This window comes from Doryrhamphus excisus, chromosome 22 (genome assembly GCF_030265055.1).
Source record: "Doryrhamphus excisus isolate RoL2022-K1 chromosome 22, RoL_Dexc_1.0, whole genome shotgun sequence".
Taxonomy (NCBI): Eukaryota; Metazoa; Chordata; class Actinopteri; order Syngnathiformes; family Syngnathidae; genus Doryrhamphus; species Doryrhamphus excisus.
This window is the reverse complement of record NC_080487.1, coordinates 4,937,024-4,954,483: the sequence shown is the minus strand read 5'-3', so window position 1 is coordinate 4,954,483 and position 17,460 is coordinate 4,937,024. Positions and strand designations below refer to the sequence as shown.

At 41.6% G+C, this 17,460-nt stretch overlaps 1 protein-coding gene across 8 annotated transcripts in view; it reads right to left on the bottom strand.

Moving 5' to 3' along the window:
• The window catches only part of ryr2a (ryanodine receptor 2a (cardiac)), a 73,734-nt gene extending 56,694 nt beyond the window's left edge, over positions 1-17,040 (bottom strand). For all 8 annotated transcript variants that reach the window (XM_058061892.1, XM_058061897.1, XM_058061894.1 and 5 more), the window contains exons 1-15: positions 16,595-17,040; positions 8,294-8,413; positions 7,724-7,828; positions 6,449-6,523; positions 5,657-5,735; positions 5,340-5,452; positions 5,039-5,138; positions 4,609-4,705; positions 3,953-4,027; positions 3,314-3,470; positions 2,144-2,308; positions 1,253-1,374; positions 828-1,011; positions 196-331; positions 26-121 (exon numbers count right to left, since the gene is read on the bottom strand). In XM_058061892.1, coding sequence (XP_057917875.1) covers positions 26-121; positions 196-331; positions 828-1,011; positions 1,253-1,374; positions 2,144-2,308; positions 3,314-3,470; positions 3,953-4,027; positions 4,609-4,705; positions 5,039-5,138; positions 5,340-5,452; positions 5,657-5,735; positions 6,449-6,523; positions 7,724-7,828; positions 8,294-8,413; positions 16,595-16,642 — 1,672 coding nt within the window. In that variant the 5' untranslated portion in view covers positions 16,643-17,040. The remainder of the gene's footprint in view (positions 1-25; positions 122-195; positions 332-827; positions 1,012-1,252; positions 1,375-2,143; positions 2,309-3,313; positions 3,471-3,952; positions 4,028-4,608; positions 4,706-5,038; positions 5,139-5,339; positions 5,453-5,656; positions 5,736-6,448; positions 6,524-7,723; positions 7,829-8,293; positions 8,414-16,594) is intronic.
• Between the last annotated feature and the right edge of the window lie 420 nt (positions 17,041-17,460).

Below are 17,460 nucleotides of genomic sequence, written 5' to 3'. Positions count from 1 at the left end.
TCATATGCATCATCGGCTGACTTACCAGAGGAGGCCTCCAGTCTCTCCAGCCTGCTAATGAGCCAGTCTAAAGAACCCGAAAACTGAGCACAGTTCTTTCTGTTTCCCCGGATGAGTGCAGCTGGAAGAAACACATCACGGTAAGACCCTGGGTAAGACCTGCTGGTGTCGGTGTCCACATGAATGAATGCATACCTAGTAGTTGGTACAGAGAGTTAAGGATGGAGCCCCAGGCCTCCCCCGCCTCCCTTCCAGCTGCTTCAGTGAAATGAGCAGCACTGCTGTACACGTGGAGTCGATCAATACATTCCAATACCAGGCTGATCATGCCCTGTAAACACAGATTATTCCTGAATGCACTCAGGTAAGCTGAGTCAGCGAGTTCTCTCATACGTTTTGTACTTAAATGTCTTTATTATAGATGTGTGTTCAATCCAAATAGCTTAATTGAAGAGCTTTTTCTTGCTTTGATACAATTTTTGCTCAGTCTGTCAGTTTGCCACTCCAAACAGTATTGGGTCCTGATGCTGAAGCCATTTATCATACATTAGTTATACTTGTGGTGCATTCAATGGCTCAGCGGCCAGATGCAGTTCTGTGGTTCTCTGTGGCTTTAAAATGTCTCCATGACTAAAGGAATACCAAAACTAGTATCAAACTAGTATCAAAACTAGTCCTGGAAAAGGGATAATGTGCCCGTAGTTCACATCCCAATAAAATGTGTATAAAGATAACAGATAAAGGTGTATACTATGTAGTCGTTTAGCGTAATTTTGTCATGTCAGTGAACTAATCATCATTTTCTCCCACACACACATATACACCACCTCTTCTTGGAAGAGGTTCTGTCGGTTCTTCAAAGCTCTCAGGCGGTTTTGCTTGTCTTCATGGTCAAGGTGATCCCCGGGGGGCTGGAAGTAGCCAATCAGATCTTGCAGACTCAGGCTGATTGAATCAATGGGTAGATCAAAACTTGCGGTCTTTCCTTTTGTTCTTAATGCATCCAGACTCCTGTTCAACATAAGAGGATACAAAATTTTATTGTTCATCACAGCCTGACTCAGTATCGGGTTTATTTTTAACTCAAATGACATCCGGGTCTATTTATAGGCACATTCATAGACATGTGTTGTTATTTAAAAACGGAGAACGTATTAATAGCTTCTTTTTATGCTATCTTATTATGGTGCAAGTAAAAGCCATTGTCCATGTATGTAAAAGGTTGTCTGTGGGGAGATGATCGCCAAGCCACCTGATGAAGAGGTTGAACAAGAAGACGGTGCTGCGTATCACTCTGGCAGTGCGACTCTCTTCATGCTGTGACCGAGACAGAGTCAGCCCGTCATCCATGTGACCTTCGTGGTGCATTATGGCCTTACGATAAGAAACAACAGACACAAATCAAAAAAACGGGATCAAAGATATCCGGGTACATTATCCATCCTTCCATTTTCTATGCCGCTTATCCTAACTAAGGTCACAGGGGCAAGCTGGAGCCTATCCCAGCTGTCTTGTTTCTTGTAATAATAATTCATAATAATAATTAACAGGGGCGGCACGGCGGGCTAGTGGTTAGCGCGCAGACCTCACAGCTAGGACACCAGGGTTCAATTCCACCCTTGGCCATCTCTGTGTGGAGTTTGCATGTTCTCCCTGTGCATGCGTGGGTTTTCTCCGGGTACTCCGGTTTCCTCCCACATTCCAAAAACATGCTATGTTAATTGGCGACTCCAAATTGTCCATAGGTATGAATGTGAGTGTGAATGGTTGTTTGTCTAAATGTGCCCTGTGATTGGCTGGCGACCAGTCCAGGGTGTACCCTGTACGCCTCTCGCCCAAAGACAGCTGGGATAGGCTCCAGCACCCTTGTGGCCCTTGTGAGGAAAAAGCGGTACAAAATGAATGAATGAATGAATAATTAACAGGAACAATTCAAGATGGATTTTATCAATTGGACTAATTAGTCTGTAATCTGTAATGTGTAAAGTTGGCTGACCACTGTTGGCTATGTATTGACATACTGACACCATACACAGTACTATATGCAGTATACAGTATGTGTCAGTAAATGTTAAGGTTACATGTCAATGTTTACATACATGTTTATTTACTCTCTCGTCATACATACGGTACTGGTACATACCTTTCTCTGAACTTCCCCTATCCGTGCACTTTTGGCATCAACCGTCTGGTAGGTGAGCCACAGACAAGTGTCGATGTGCTGAATGTAAGACACCGAGTCACCGTACTTAATGTCAGGGATTCCCATTCCATCCACTTCCTTTTTCACACTATGCTCAACCTTTTCCTACAAGACAAACAAACAAGGACAACATGAGCTGAAACCAGCCTTGGATCTACATATCGTTCATCCAGGACGTTGTATTGTCAGGACACTGAACCCATTGATGATTGCTATGCTGCAGATAGGACAGCTCTAGTCTAAAGTTGTCGGTCTAGAGAGTTAACAAAGCTCGGTGGTGAGAGATGACATGCTCTAGACCAGGGGTCTCAAACACGCGGCCCGCGGGCCATATGTGGCCCGCAGGACACTAGTTTGAGGCCCCCGCCTTGATATGAAAGTTTAATGTTAGTGCGGCCCGCGCAAGTTTGATATGGATGCTGTATGGTATCATGTTCATGTTAAAGGTTAAATAACTGTCAATAGCTATCCTCCCTATCCGTGTGGAAGTGGTAAGTTTTTGGCTATTTAAGTTTAAAGGAAATAACTTGAAGGCTACCGTTTAGGTCACTAGCTCTCTAGTTTGCGTTTATTATTATATTTATTTATTTGTTACTGATTGATTTTCTTTATTCTTGATTTGTTTATTTATTTTTCATCTTATTTTGTGTAGAAAAGTAAAAAGTAAGATATTTGAGAACAGTGGAATGTTTTATCAGAGCTTTTCTTGTAGAAAATTGGAACCAAAGCGAAGTTTTAAAATTTTTTTGGTTTTTAATAAAATTTTTTTGGGGGGGGGGAACCTGATGCGGCCCAGTCTCACCCAGACCCGAGCTCCAGTGGCCCCCAAGTAAATTGAGTTTGAGACCCCTGCTCTAGACACTTGTCTATCTAGACTAGAGCTGTCCTACCTAGTCTTCAACATAAACTGATGAAGCCTGCTCGGACGCGAGGCAATGAGACAACCTGGGCTGTCCACTTGAGAGCAGTAAAAAGCCCATGCTACAATACAAATGTGGCTTCTATATGTACAAATGTGTGCGTGGGTGTGGTTTATATTCAGGTTTATATTACAGGATATAGGTATTTTGGAGAAACGATGGCACTGACTTCTATGCTATGTATGCATACCTTGGACGATCTGAAACAAAAGGCTGTTGACTTGACATCGGCCTTTTCTTTTTCCATGAGTTGGAGCGTTTTATCGTCTGTTAGACTCAAATACTTCCCACTAGTCACATGTCTCAGTCTGAATGGCTGTCCCCAACGAATATGACTCCCACTCCACCTGGACACCAACCCAAACAAAAACAACAACATGGTTAGATGGATTACACAATAGCCATTGAAAACACTGCAAGATCAACACTTTGAATACATGGAAGACAAAGTCACAAGGTAATACTTTCAACTTTGGCTTCAACTATTCAACACATTTTATTCCTGACCATCTGTCCATTAAAAACAAATGTGTTCTGATTTAACCTGTGAGTATGTTTTAAGTATGTAGAATATTTATAGTGACAGTGAATATAAAGTGACAGAAACATGGTGGACGCAGACATGTAGGCACGGCCCAATGTTGTCCTACAACCTTAAAGTGACAGAAACATGATGGTGCAGATATCTAGGCAAGACCCAATGTTGTCCTATAACTTTAAAGTGACAGAAACATGGTGGATGCAGATATCTAGGCACGGCCCAATGCTGCTTGTGTAAATAATGTGTTGTGTGTGATTCACGGTGTTTGTTTGTGTGTAAATCACTTACAAAACGCGCCGTGTCTCCAGCCTCCACAGGGACCTTGCATGACTGGACACCGCTCCACCCTCGTAATGCACCGTCCTGGTGGCATAAATCCAACAATGCCAATATCAAGCACTATGGTTGGCCAAACTAAATAGAATGTCTTCATGATTCATTACTAAAGAGACAACCTCGGCTGCAGCCCCCATTGGCATGACTAAACCACACCATTATCCCTTATGGGAAACATTAAAACTATCATTATTATAGCGTTCCACAGAGTCCAGCACCAACTTATCAATGACAAATGTTCCCAAACAGACGTTTCCCCAGTTTGATTCACTTCAAAGTCTTTCTACCTCATACCTTTCTACATGTGTATATATATGTGTGTGTGTGTGTGTGTGTGACCAAATATGCTAGTCCAGCTCCTATAATAACATGCACGCCCCCACCCCTGACATGAAAGCCACCTTTCCCACTGCACTCGCCCAAAGCGTCAGTAATTCAGCACCTCTATTCATTTCATCTTTAGACATTAGATCTCTGTGATCCAAATAAAACTGCGACCTGTCTTCTGTGAACAGCAGATGGAGCATTATTATTATTATTATTATTATTATTGTCATAAACACACTCATACACAACTCATACATAATTTACGTATTTGTATAAATGACCTTCGCTGCTCCTCCCCATGCTCCCCCGATGGAACAGTCAGACACTCATCCATGTGACCATGAAGGAGGCGAAGGACATCTCCGCCAATCAGGAAACCTTAATGTGGGAAATGAAAACAAAGCATCCCCAGGGATGGTCACTATATGGCTATTCCCAAGGAAATATTTTCATGTGGAAAACGGAAAAGTATTTTATAGTTTTAGCTTATCGTCAACACAATAAAGTTATCACCAAGGCTTGAGTTGGGCCCAACCAATTATTCGCTTTAGGGGCCCATCACCTCTTTTAAAAAGTTGAATGTAAAAATGACATTTAGTTTTTGGTTGTGTTGTCATTTCTTTGATGATCTGAAACATTTAAGTGTGGCACCCCCTGCAAATAAAGAAAGGCAGGGTACCAAAGTGAGCGAGAAAGGAAAGATGTCCGTACCTTGTGCTACTTCACTGCCAGAACAGACTGGAGCCACACTCCAAAGCGTCTGCTGAAAAGCTGCATCGACATGCAGGCAGCCATTGCCATAGGATAGATGCTGTAGAAACACAAACATCTGAGTCACAATCAGACATTTCTCAACATGTCTCCATCTGAGCCGTTAAGCCTCAACTGCATTCCATCATGAGGAATCATTGCCCATCCATGATCTGGATGATATTATTCATTCTTATTGATTCCAAAGGTGTTTGACAGGGTTCATGGTTTTTAAAAACACATAACATATGAAGCTATTTACCAGATATCTCTCAGATGAGATACTGACAAGGATGAGATCATCTCCCACCCTGACCTTCTCTCCCTCGGAACGCTGCTTTGATGCTGGATGAATGGTCCACCAGCATGCCTCACCTACGCATGAACACACACACAGAAATTATAAAGGAAACAATATACAGTATGTCACTGTATTTCCTAAGACAGTGCAGCATGGAAAGGTGTCGGTTATGAAAAACTAATCATAATGAAGAAAGAATCCGAGCAGACGATTCAGAGGACCAAATGAAGACATTGACTTTGTATTTGATAAAAGATTTAGAGATGTTCTATAAATACCTGTGGTGTCTTTCTGCAGGCCCACATCAAAAGCCAGCTTGTCTGTGGATGAGCGGGAGGTGGACAGACAGCACAAGTACTGTGAAGAGAAAGAATATATACAATACATTTATCTGTCATGCCTTCAAACATTAAAGCCACAGCCGTCCGTCGCCACTCACTGGTTCCGACATCGTTCCTTCACTCTATGGAAATTATGGTCTATTATTACTCCAAAATATTGAAAGACAGGTCATATTGTAGTATGCTGGTCGCAGTAATGTTACATTACCTTAACTGTCCTATCGAGTTTGACATTGGTGAATAGAGAAAATAATTATTCCTCCCATTCTGTGTGGAAGTGGTACGTTTTTAGTTGTTTAGAATACATTAATTGGGGGCTAACTACTCAGCTCGGTAGCTGTGATCGTAGTGTGCATTAGATAGCAGTCATGCTAATAAAGTCATCGTGAGCATGGAATGCAATAGACACACATTATGTTTAAAATACCACAGATGCTAACATGATGCTAACATGTGAGTTCTTATGTCTTGTTATCGCTATTCGTGTCTACAATATGAGGTACTATGAGTGTAAAGGTGATGGTGATAGGGGTGTTATTTCTTGGTTCTAAAGTCAGGTTCTCTATGCTCAAACTACATTAATAAACCATTTATTCATACCAAATCTTGCTTTGTGGAAATTGTCTTACCACGGTCGAGTCTGGAACCAATGAACGGCGATAAATGGGGGACTGTACTGAGAAAGTGTGAATTTGAGGAATGAATCATGCCATGTTTGTGTGTACAAACCATTCCACTGTAAGAGTGACGGAGAAGGACAGCATGCCCATATAGTAAAGTGCGATGGCCACCGCCTTGGACCGTCTTTTAAAAAAAAAAGGAGAAAGACAAAATGAGTCTTCAGAACAATGAGAGCATTAAAATATTTTTACATTCAAATCAGCATCTGTGAAAATAAAAATTATCCAGCTGTCTTCGGGCGAGAGGCGGGGTACACCCTGGACTGGTCGCCAGCCAATCACAGGGCACATATAGACAAACAACCATTCACACTCACATTCATACCTATGGACAATTTGGAGTGGCCAATTAACCTAGCATGTTTTTGGAATGTGGGAGGAAACCGGAGTACCCGGAGAAAACCCACGCATGCACGGGGAGAACATGCAAACTCCACACAGAGATGGCCGAGGGTGGAATTGAACCCTGGTCTCCTAGCTGTGAGGTCTGCGCGCTAACCACTAGACCGCTGTGCCGCCTGTTGTTATTGTTATTACCATTATTATTATTATTTATTAATTATTTTAATTCATTATTAATTAATTAATATTATTATGGCGGCACGGCAGACGAGTAGTTAGCGCGCAGACCTCACAGCTAGGAGACCAGGGTTCAATTCCACCCTCGGCCATCTCTGAGTGGAGTTTCCATGTTCTCCGGGTGTTTTCCCCGGGTGTCCGGTTTCCTCCCACATTCCAAAAACATGCTAGGTTAATTGGCGACTCCAAATTGTCCATAGGTATGAATGTGAGTGTGAAGGGTTGTTTGTCTATATGTGCCCTGTGATTGGCTGGCCACTGAAGACAGCTGGGATAGGCTCCATCACCCCCAGCGACCCTCGTGAGGATAAGCGGTAGAAAATGAATTAATATTATTATTATTATTATTATTATTATTGAGGGGCAGTGGCTCTCTGGGTAGGGCAGGTCTTCCAGGAAATGGAAATGGAGGTTTGCCAGTTAGAACCCTGCTGATGCTTCCTTCCATCCTGGTCACCTTGCTGTCTTGTCCTTGAGCAAGACCTTCCACCCGACATGCCTCCAGTGTCGCCCCCACTGGTGCATATAATTAATGTAAATATATGTTTGGTGGAGGTTGCTAGTGTGAGTCGGCCACCACACTTCCATTGTCCATTCCAGGGTGGCTGTGTCAACGGATGTAGTTTACCACCGACAGTGTCTGGCTTGCGGAGTAACTGAATAATGGTTCAAGTGCTCTCATAGAAAAAGTGCAAATGTTTGGACATACAGTGTGTCCATGTGTTTGGTCTCTGTTCCTACTCACGCTCTCATTGGTCTCCTCAGTAGTGGCCAGCATCTCCTGAAGTGCTCGAACAGACAGTGACTGCTCCAACACGAAAGTGCAGATTGACAGATCTGGAGGTACATTCTGAAACAATACACATTTTATAACATTTGTGTACTCAAATGCTGGGAAGAATACAACAAGATGAAGTGAAAGCTCCTCAAATGCACGTATTTTTTCCTTCTGGCAGCTCCAAACATTGGCCCCCCTTTTTCAATTCTTTAGGAACACGCTGGGGGAAGGCTATCATGGCACAGACATAGCTGACTTTTCTTGTTCTAACACTTAGGCACAGAGTAGTAGTAGTAGTAGTATTTTTGACAAATGCATATAATCTGTGATCTTCCTGTCCCGATGCCGGATTACAATTCCTCATCAGGCCGGCTAAGAGTTCAAGGAGATATGTATGTCTGGCATTTGTTGATGGTCGGTGTGTAATAATAGGACGTACTCGACCACAAAACCTGATTTATCAATCTGGGTTTGAAAAAAAAACGTGATAAGAGCGAAGAGCGATGTGAATTGCCAAGTGGCGAGGGGCGACTGTACCTTGGAGTTGGAGATGGATTCAAGGAAACACAACCTGTTCCCGAAGCCTTCAGCTGCCAGGCAGAGTTTCTGTTGCTCCTTATGGATTGTGGCCGAGCACTGAAGAACCACCTCATCGTTCTAAGAAGACACACATGGACATCTTAGGAACGTTAAGTCAGGAAAAGTCAAGGAGCTGTGCTCATCATTTCATATACGTACATTACTTTCACATACTACATATATACTACATACAACTTACGCTGTATGTAGTAGCTTACGAACAAGAACCACCAGGGTCAGGAACAGCTTTTTCCCAACAGCTGTCTCCTTGTTGAACTCTGCCCCCCCCCGTCACTTCATTGCACTACTTTATTGCACTACTGTACATAATTACTATTATATCTTGTCACATTCATGTATATTTATATTTATATCCCTGTATATATCCACACTGTATCATAGTCATAGCCTGTTATAGTTATATATAGTAAATATATCTGTCCTTTTACAGCTCGATTTTATTTCTTCATTTATTTACTTATAAGGTATTTATAAATTTGCACTTCTGGTTGGATGCTAACTGCATTTTGTTGCCCGGTACCAGTAACATGAGCAATAACAATAAAGATCGAAAAAATAAAAATAAAAATTCAAATAAAAATTCAAATAAAAATTCAAATAATTCAAATAAAAATTCAAATAAATAAAAATTCAAATAAATAAAAATTCAAATAAATAAATATTTAATAAAAAAATATAATTTATAATAATAAAAAATTAATAATAATCTAATCTAATCTAGATTCTTATGTGATGTATTATATTTGCAACACAATTACAGTCAGGTTTCTTCTTGTCTATCTTGCACAGCATTATCGCTTGACCCCGGACCTGCTTCCTCTTCCCTCAGCCCCCCCCCCCCACACACACATACACCCACATGCAGAGCTGCTCCATGATGTGTCACGTGACCATGCATTGCTTCGGCTACTGAGATTTCCAGAAAAACTATCCAAAAGCTGCAAATGTATGACAAGCCTTTCCGTAAAAAATGACTGAAAATGTAAATCCAAGATGGTGAAAGGTGTGTAGGGTAAAATATCATGTCATTCCACTTTCTGGCATCTTTGTTAAAACATTTCTGATAGCGTGGACAATCTTCTATTTGGTTATATGAAATAGTTTCGGCTAGTTGTCATCCACGTTTCATGGAAGACGTGGGCGGAGGGAATACCACTTACATACCGAGCCATGTAAGGTTGCTGGAAATCAACACAATGACTTTCTGATAGCATGTCCCTCCGTATACACACACACACACACACGGGACAAGTAGCAGACACTTGCTGTGTTTACAAACACACGGGAATCAGACTATGGCCATAGTTTGTTTCAGCTTAAATGTCATAGGTCTAATTCCTTTGCAGAAAATAGATACAGTTCTCCATTGTTTACACTTCAGTCAGGATGTTTCAGGCACTAAATGACAATACTTCCACTCCACAGCTTGACTGTTTATATGTTTAGCTCCACTGTACCTTTAAGTACCTCCCAAAATGTGAAATGGCACTTATGCTTTGTGCTTTGACCTGTTACGTCATATACTGTATATAAAGCGTTGCAAGAAGCGACTTTGGGCTTGGGACTGCAGGGACATAAATAAGCACATAGCATGCTAGCAAGCTTAGTGGGGATGAAGGACAAAATAAGAAGCCAAAAACATACCACTTCCACACTGAATGAGAGGACACATGCATGACCACATGCACTGTCAAGGTAATGTCTGATCAATGTAACATGACTGACGTCTTCCACAAAACAGCCATCATTTAATCTTTAGTTGATTTTTGGCAAAGCGGGACAGAGTAAGAGAGAGGGATTCAAACGATGATGTAAGGAGGGGTGAGTGTATTTGCATTAGTATGCATTTTCAATTGTTTTCTGCATGTAAAACTAGAATTGTAAAACAATTTTTGGGCTTTCCGGAAGAACAAAAGTAGTGCATTTTGGAGGGTTTTGGTCACTAATAAAGAAAAGGTAAGTCGAATTCAGGCCATACAGGAAAGAAATATATCATTCTGTGATAAAACAGTAAACATTGAAGTGAAATCATGCATGCACCTATTCATGCTTTTTCTGTGTGTGTGTGTGTGTTGCATTCAGGGATTTGAAAGATACACAAAACGACAGTGGGCAGGTCAGCGGAGGAGGGTTTAAAAGCTTGGCAAAGTCAGTGTGGAGGAAGGGATGCGTCAATGATGATGTAATCAGAGCAGAGAGGAGAGAAAAACAGGGAAACATTCGGCTTCATGACTAGACACGACTGTGTACTAAATAAATACATCAGATCAATGAATTCTGTTGATATCGTAAATAACATGATAAGGGTTCAAAATATTATTCAGGTATGTTATATGTTATGTTTCTTATCAGGACTGCACCAAATGATGCAGGCCATTGAAAATACTAACTCCTTATTTCTAAAATCACAAATACTTGTGATATAGTTCATCTTCAAACAGCTAAAACAATGCATAAGGCGAAAAATAACCAATTACCTAAAAATGTCATCCAATACTTCTCTACAAGAGAGGAGGCAGTATAGGCTAATTTAATTTAATTTAATTTAATTTAATTTAATTTAATTTGTACGTGACAAAAATTAAATAAAATAAAAAAAAAACTAAACTATATTAGGAAAGCAGGAAGTGAACAAATGTAACAGTTACTGATTGTAAAAGTACCAGATGGAGGGGTAGGATTTAATAAGCAATAAGAAACAATACAAGCAGTTGATGTTTGCTAAATACAAGGATGAAGAGTCTTGAACCAGTCATGATGTGCTATATATATCACTATATTGACACTTACTATGGTACCCATTATGTCATTGGATGGTCATATCACCTCCTACTTCGGTACGTGACAAAAAATTAAATTAAATTAAATTAAATTAAATTAAATTAAATTAAATTAAATTAAATTAAATTAAATTAAATTAAATTAAATTAAATTAAATTAAATTAAATTAAATTAAATCGGTACGTGTCAAAAATAAAATTAAATAAAATTTTTTAAAAACCTAAACTATATTAGGAAAGCAGGAAGTGAACAAATGTAACAGTTACTGATTGTAAAAATACCAGATGGAGGGGTAGGATTTAATAAGCTTTGCTTCTTCCTACTCCTTTTAGACATGTGGAACTGTGAACTGATTATGGGATGCACTCAATTGTAATCTGATGCATGTTCAAATGAAATTAAACCATTACCATTGATTTTCAAAACAAGTACTGTACATGGGATGGAGGGGGGACATTACTAAAAATCAGACGGGCATAAGCGTCTTTCTCTGTAGAGGTAAACCAAGTGGCTTCACTTTCCAACAGTTTATTTAATGTACTGTCCCGTTCCCCCATGAGATCTTATATGGGACACCCTAACTTAGAGCAGTACATTCAGTGGTACCTTTGCCACATTGAGGCCGAAGGGACCATCATAATTACAGCAATGTAACCATAACACGACAGTATAAAATGGACCCATAGCTTTAAATAGCATCGTCATTCGTGATCTATGAGGTGCTCCTCCGAGCCCATTCGTCAAAGTGTTTGCACACATACACCTGCAGTGTATCCTTCAACGGGAGGTCAGGGAGGAGAAAAACATGATGCTACTTTTCTTTGCCATTCGCTGAAGTAGGCCGATGTGAACTGCATGTATTTTATGAATCTGTATAATAACTGCCATATTATTATCATTACCATTGTCCAGACCCATCACAAAGCTTATGACTCTCCTGCCGCTGAGGGACATCGGACCTAAACCAGGTAACCAGTATATATAAGATAAGACATGCCTTTATACGTCCCACAAAGGAAATGTGTCAGAGGTGAAATTCAGTGAGTAACAGTTTAGTTTTCCAATTTCAGTAATAGTCTTATCAGCGTATGAAGTACTACTGTACTACTGGTCCTCGGCCTGCTCTAAACAACGACAGTCACTCTCTGCTCAGCCCGGTCAGCATGGCCTTACATGGAGAACATCGCTCCCTTGATGAATTTAGGATAATATTGTACTGGCAGAATGGGCACAATAGGTTTTATACTCATACAAACAATCTCCAAACTAGCATCTGGACAATAATAATAATAATACTAATGTTGCACAGAGGTTTACTTTACATTGTATCAATAAACTTAATCACTGTTTGATTGTTCGATTGAAAGGCATGTTCCGATCACACGCATTTTTACAGAAATCCGTTGATATTGATCCGATCGGAGCATTTTTTTCCATAAGTGGGTGGCTCATTGGGAGGCATTCTCTGGGGACAATACAAATCCCTGGACCACTCGCCCCAAGGACGTCCTCCGCTAATGAGGATCCTAAATAATTCATTCAACTGTGAAATGGAACACTTAAGTTTCATGCGGAAGCTGCAGAAGCTTCATAATGATTCGCATTGGCAGTACTCTCCCAACTGATCAAATCGATATATTAATATTTCTACCCATTACATCATATTTACACTATATTTTTACCATATTACTATTTGCTTTTGGGAGCTAACCTACCAAGGAACTGGTTAATTTTGCATTTAGCCAGAAAGATGAACAATTCTTACTGCATGGTTGGCTTTAATTAGCCTATTCCGCACATCTTCTCAAAACAGGATTACAAAGTTGTTGCTGTCATGCTCGGCTCAGTGATGAGCTGAGATGAATGTACTGGTCTGCTGGATGTTTAATGGTGATTTAATGGTGTGCAATGCTTCACTTGCAACGGGGAGATCATGTTCAACGTCAGTTTCAACTTTTACCCTACAGTCACAGTAACCAAAAGATCAAATGTTTTTCGTTTCTCACCAACATTAAAAAGCAAAATGTTTTGGAAGGGATCCATCCTACTCGGAATTGTTGAAAAAATAAATTTTTAAAGAATGTCAACGTATATTTGCACATTGTTTCCCAGATTTCAGCGACCGTGGAAAAGGAAGTGACTGATGCAACCTATGAGCATCTTAAATCTATCCTAAAAATGTAGTAGGGGTGTCACATGATAAAAATGTCATTCAGAAAAAAAACTCTCTCCCAATAATAAATAAAAAATGTATCACAAATAAAAATGAAGTGGACTATTTTGCCAACGAGCGTGTGGAGGAGGTTGGACGATGCTGAATGCACCCCCACACATTTTTTGGAAATAACTCAACCTTACTAAGTCTAGTGCAGGGGTCGGCAACCTTTACAATCAAAAGAGCCATTTTACCCCCTGGCTCACTAAAGAAAAATAGACTGGAGCCGCAAAACATCATTTAAAAACAGCAGAGACGTGCTCAAGTGGCTAGCGCGCAGACCTCACAGCTAGGAGACCAGGGTTCAATTCCACCCTCGGCCATCTCTGTGTGGAGTTTGCATGTTCTCCCCGTGCATGCGTGGATTTTCTCCGGGTACTCCGGTTTCCTCCCACATTCCAAAAACATGCTAGGTTAATTGGCCACTCCAAATTGTCCATAGGTATGAATGTGAGTGTGAATGGTTGTTTGTCTATATGTGCCCTGTGATTGGCTGGCCACCAGTCCAGGGTGTACGCCGCCTCTCGCCCGAAGACAGCTGGGATAGGCTCCAGCACCCCCGCGACCCTCGTCAGGATAAGCGGTAGAAAATGAATGAATGAATGAATGAATGAGAGACGTGCTCACATTCAGAGCGAATTGCGAGTCTCCCAAGATTTTGATTGACTGCCAGATTTGGAGGGAATTTTGGGGTATCAAAGTAGTTCAGAGTTGATCAAGTAGTCTTGGTCTGGAAAGTCGGATTTTTTTCAAAGATGCGTATTTTCCCCATTCGGGTGTTAAAAAAAAATACTTGAGCAATGTGACGGGAGCCACAACAAAGAGGCTGAAGAGCCACATGCGGCTCTGGAGCCGTGGGTTGCTGACCCCTGGTCTAGTGTAAATCTACAGTGTAAATGACCACCAGCTGACAAATAAACCAGCCCATCATACAGCACAATACAGCTGAGTCAGCAAATCAAGAAATGCTGCAAACCTTTTACAGACAGTATGAAAATACATGTCACAAACACCGATTACTGTTGCAACGACACATCACCAGTAGGGTAAACACTAACCTGTCTAACTTAAGAGAGTGAAAGATGACATATTATGTTATCATAACATCAGTGGTTTATTTTGTATAAAAAATGGCTATTGGTAACATAACGTTTACATTTCTGAATGTACCTTTCATTCATTCATTTTCTACCGCTTTTTCCTCACACGGGTCGCGGGGGCGGGGGGGTGCTGGAGCCAATCCCAGCTGTCTTTGGGCGAGAGGCGAGGTACACCGTGGCCAGCCAATCACAGGGCACATATAGACAAACAACCATTCACACTCACATTCATACCTATGGACAATTTGGAGTCTCCAATTAACCTAGCATGTTTTTGGAATGTGGGAGGAAACTGGAGTAAACCCACGCATGCACGGGGAGAACATGCAAACTCCACACAGAGATGGCAGAGGAATTGAACCCTGGTCTCCTAGCTGTGAGGTCTGCGCGCTAACCACTGGTTCGCCGTGCCACCTTCAAAACGTACCTGATTTGTTTTATGTCTTTTTTTCATTGTTGGCTACTTTTCTTCAAATGAATGTTCCACTGATGTGAAACGTATTGTTATTCTCTGCATGCTTCTCTCTGAACATCTCATCTTCTCTTGCATTCGCTGTGATTACCTTTAGATTAAAAAGAGCACAGCCCTCTGTTCTCATTCAACTATTCCTACTCTAGAATCACAGAGACAATCCCTGCATGGAACCCATGAGGCTCCATCTCATCTCCTGTACGCTGCAGCAGCTCTCTCCAGCAGACATCATGTGAGAGTGATCCTGGTGGATCCAGGAAGCAGCTCAAAGAGCTGTCTGATAGTGCTTACTTTACTTTCAAGTGAAACCCGACGCCGCATCTGACAAAAAGTAGTGCAACCCAGGGACCATGTCCCTGGAAGCAAGCTCAGTCATGTGGTTTTTGTGGTACAGTGGGGAGCGGGGAGGGGGGGGTATGACCACTACAATGGACATGCAGAGCAATATCATGTATTATATCTATCATATGATATTTTTTTTCTTTTGAGACAACTGAAATATTTACACAACTATACTACAACATACACAAATATAACCATCATAATAGCTGAGCAAGCATAACATCAACAACAGTAATATAGAGTAGACAGTATTACTGATGCCTCATATTTATTGAGAGTAGTACTGTCATACTGTAGTACTCCTATTACATATTACTAACAAATTTGTGGTTTTGTCTTTGTAATTTGAATGATTTGTAGTCATATTTATAGGTATTTAGTGCTCATTGCCTCTACTGTAGCTAACATTAGCGAGCTAACATTAGCGAGCTAACATTAGCGAGCTAACATTAGCGAGCTAACATTAGCAAGCTAACATTAGCGAGCTAACATTAGCGAGCTAACATTAGCGAGCTAACATTAGCGAGCTAACATTAGCGAGCTAACATTAGCGAGCTAACATTAGCGAGCTAACATTAGCGAGCTAACATTAGCGAGCTAACATTAGCTAGCTGTGTAAAACTACAATTGTGAAACAATAACACGTTTAGTGTTGACTTTTTTTTAGCTTTCTCAAACAGATGAATTGAATTTGAATGATTTAGAGTAAAATTCTATTCGCTCTAACTGTCAACATGATTCCATGAGGGAATGCAGCTTTATTGGTGTGGTGGAGCCCCAGTAGTCCCGTGGCTGTGATTGGAGAATCCCCCCAAAAGAGTGGGGGCCATGCGTGTTTTGGTCATATTCTCACAGGGCCTGAGAAATCCGAGTACGTGGATGCTGGTCTGATAGCAGTCGTAAAACCAAGCAGTTTTTTGTAACCCAGAAGTTCATCTGGAGTTAACTTTATTATGTTGCCTTTTGCAGCTTTTGCTAACGGCTTGGCTTGGGGAGGGAAGAGGAGGCGAGACAAGGAGATGCAGCAGAGTTTTATGCTGACTCTCAGCACCGCACTGCGCCCCCCGCATCCACCCGACACACAAACCCACGAAGACGTTACCGAAACTCGCATTATCGGAAGCCCCACTGCAACACATTCCTCCATCGCCCCCCTCATCGATGCGGCCAGCGGGAGGCATGCACGCAGAGCTCCGGGCCGGTGACTCTACTATATCGCTGGGAGCCGCCGCCGATAATGCGGTAAACTGGCTGCCCTGACAGCACGTCCGTAAACGAGCACGCAGTCACGGCTAGACGTCATTCATAGCGACACAGTCAGGACTTACAGTTCGCAGAAACTGGATTTCATCCTCGCCTTCCCCTCCATCAGCCATGGTTAGCTGTCACCGTGGGACGCTCGCGCTGTCGCAGTGTGTGTGTGTGTGTGTGTGTGTCTGTGTGCGCGCGCACGCGTTTAAAGCCGACATACCGCGGACTCTGCTGTCATTTGCGCGCGCACACGCTGGGAGGAACTGCACAGGTGCATGTGTGCGCGCAGAGCAGCTCTAGCGCCCTCTTTCGGTCGTTTTTGGTAATGACAAGACATCCCAGGAAGAAATTAGGACTTTGCAGCTTTTTTTCTCTAATTAATGTCAGCACCAGAGCTTCATTGGGGTCACACAGTCAAGTCAGTTTAGAAGCAGACACCTTTCGGTGTCGTTTAGCATCAAATGAGTACTTCACATGACATCTACTTCTATCTTCTGCACTCTTAAAAATGCTGGGTTAAAAACAACCCAATATGGGTTGTTTCCCAACTCAGCGCTGGTTATAATAATAATAATTCATTCATTTTCGACCGCTTTTCCTCACAAGGGACTGGTGGCCAGCCAATCACAGGGCACATATAGACAAACAACCATTCACACTCACATTCATACCTATGGACAATTTGGAGTGGCCAATTAACCTAGCATGTTTTTGGAATGTGGGAGGAAACCGGAGTATCCGGAGAAAACCCACGCATGCACGGGGAGAACATACAAACTCCACACAGAGATGGCCGAGGGTGGAATTGAACCCTGGTCTCCTAGCTGTGAGGTCTGCGCGCTAACCACTCGACCACCATGCAGCCCAATAATAATAATAATAATAATACTTTGACCCAACGCTGGGCAACACACATTTCAATACTTTGGCAAAATTCTCATTT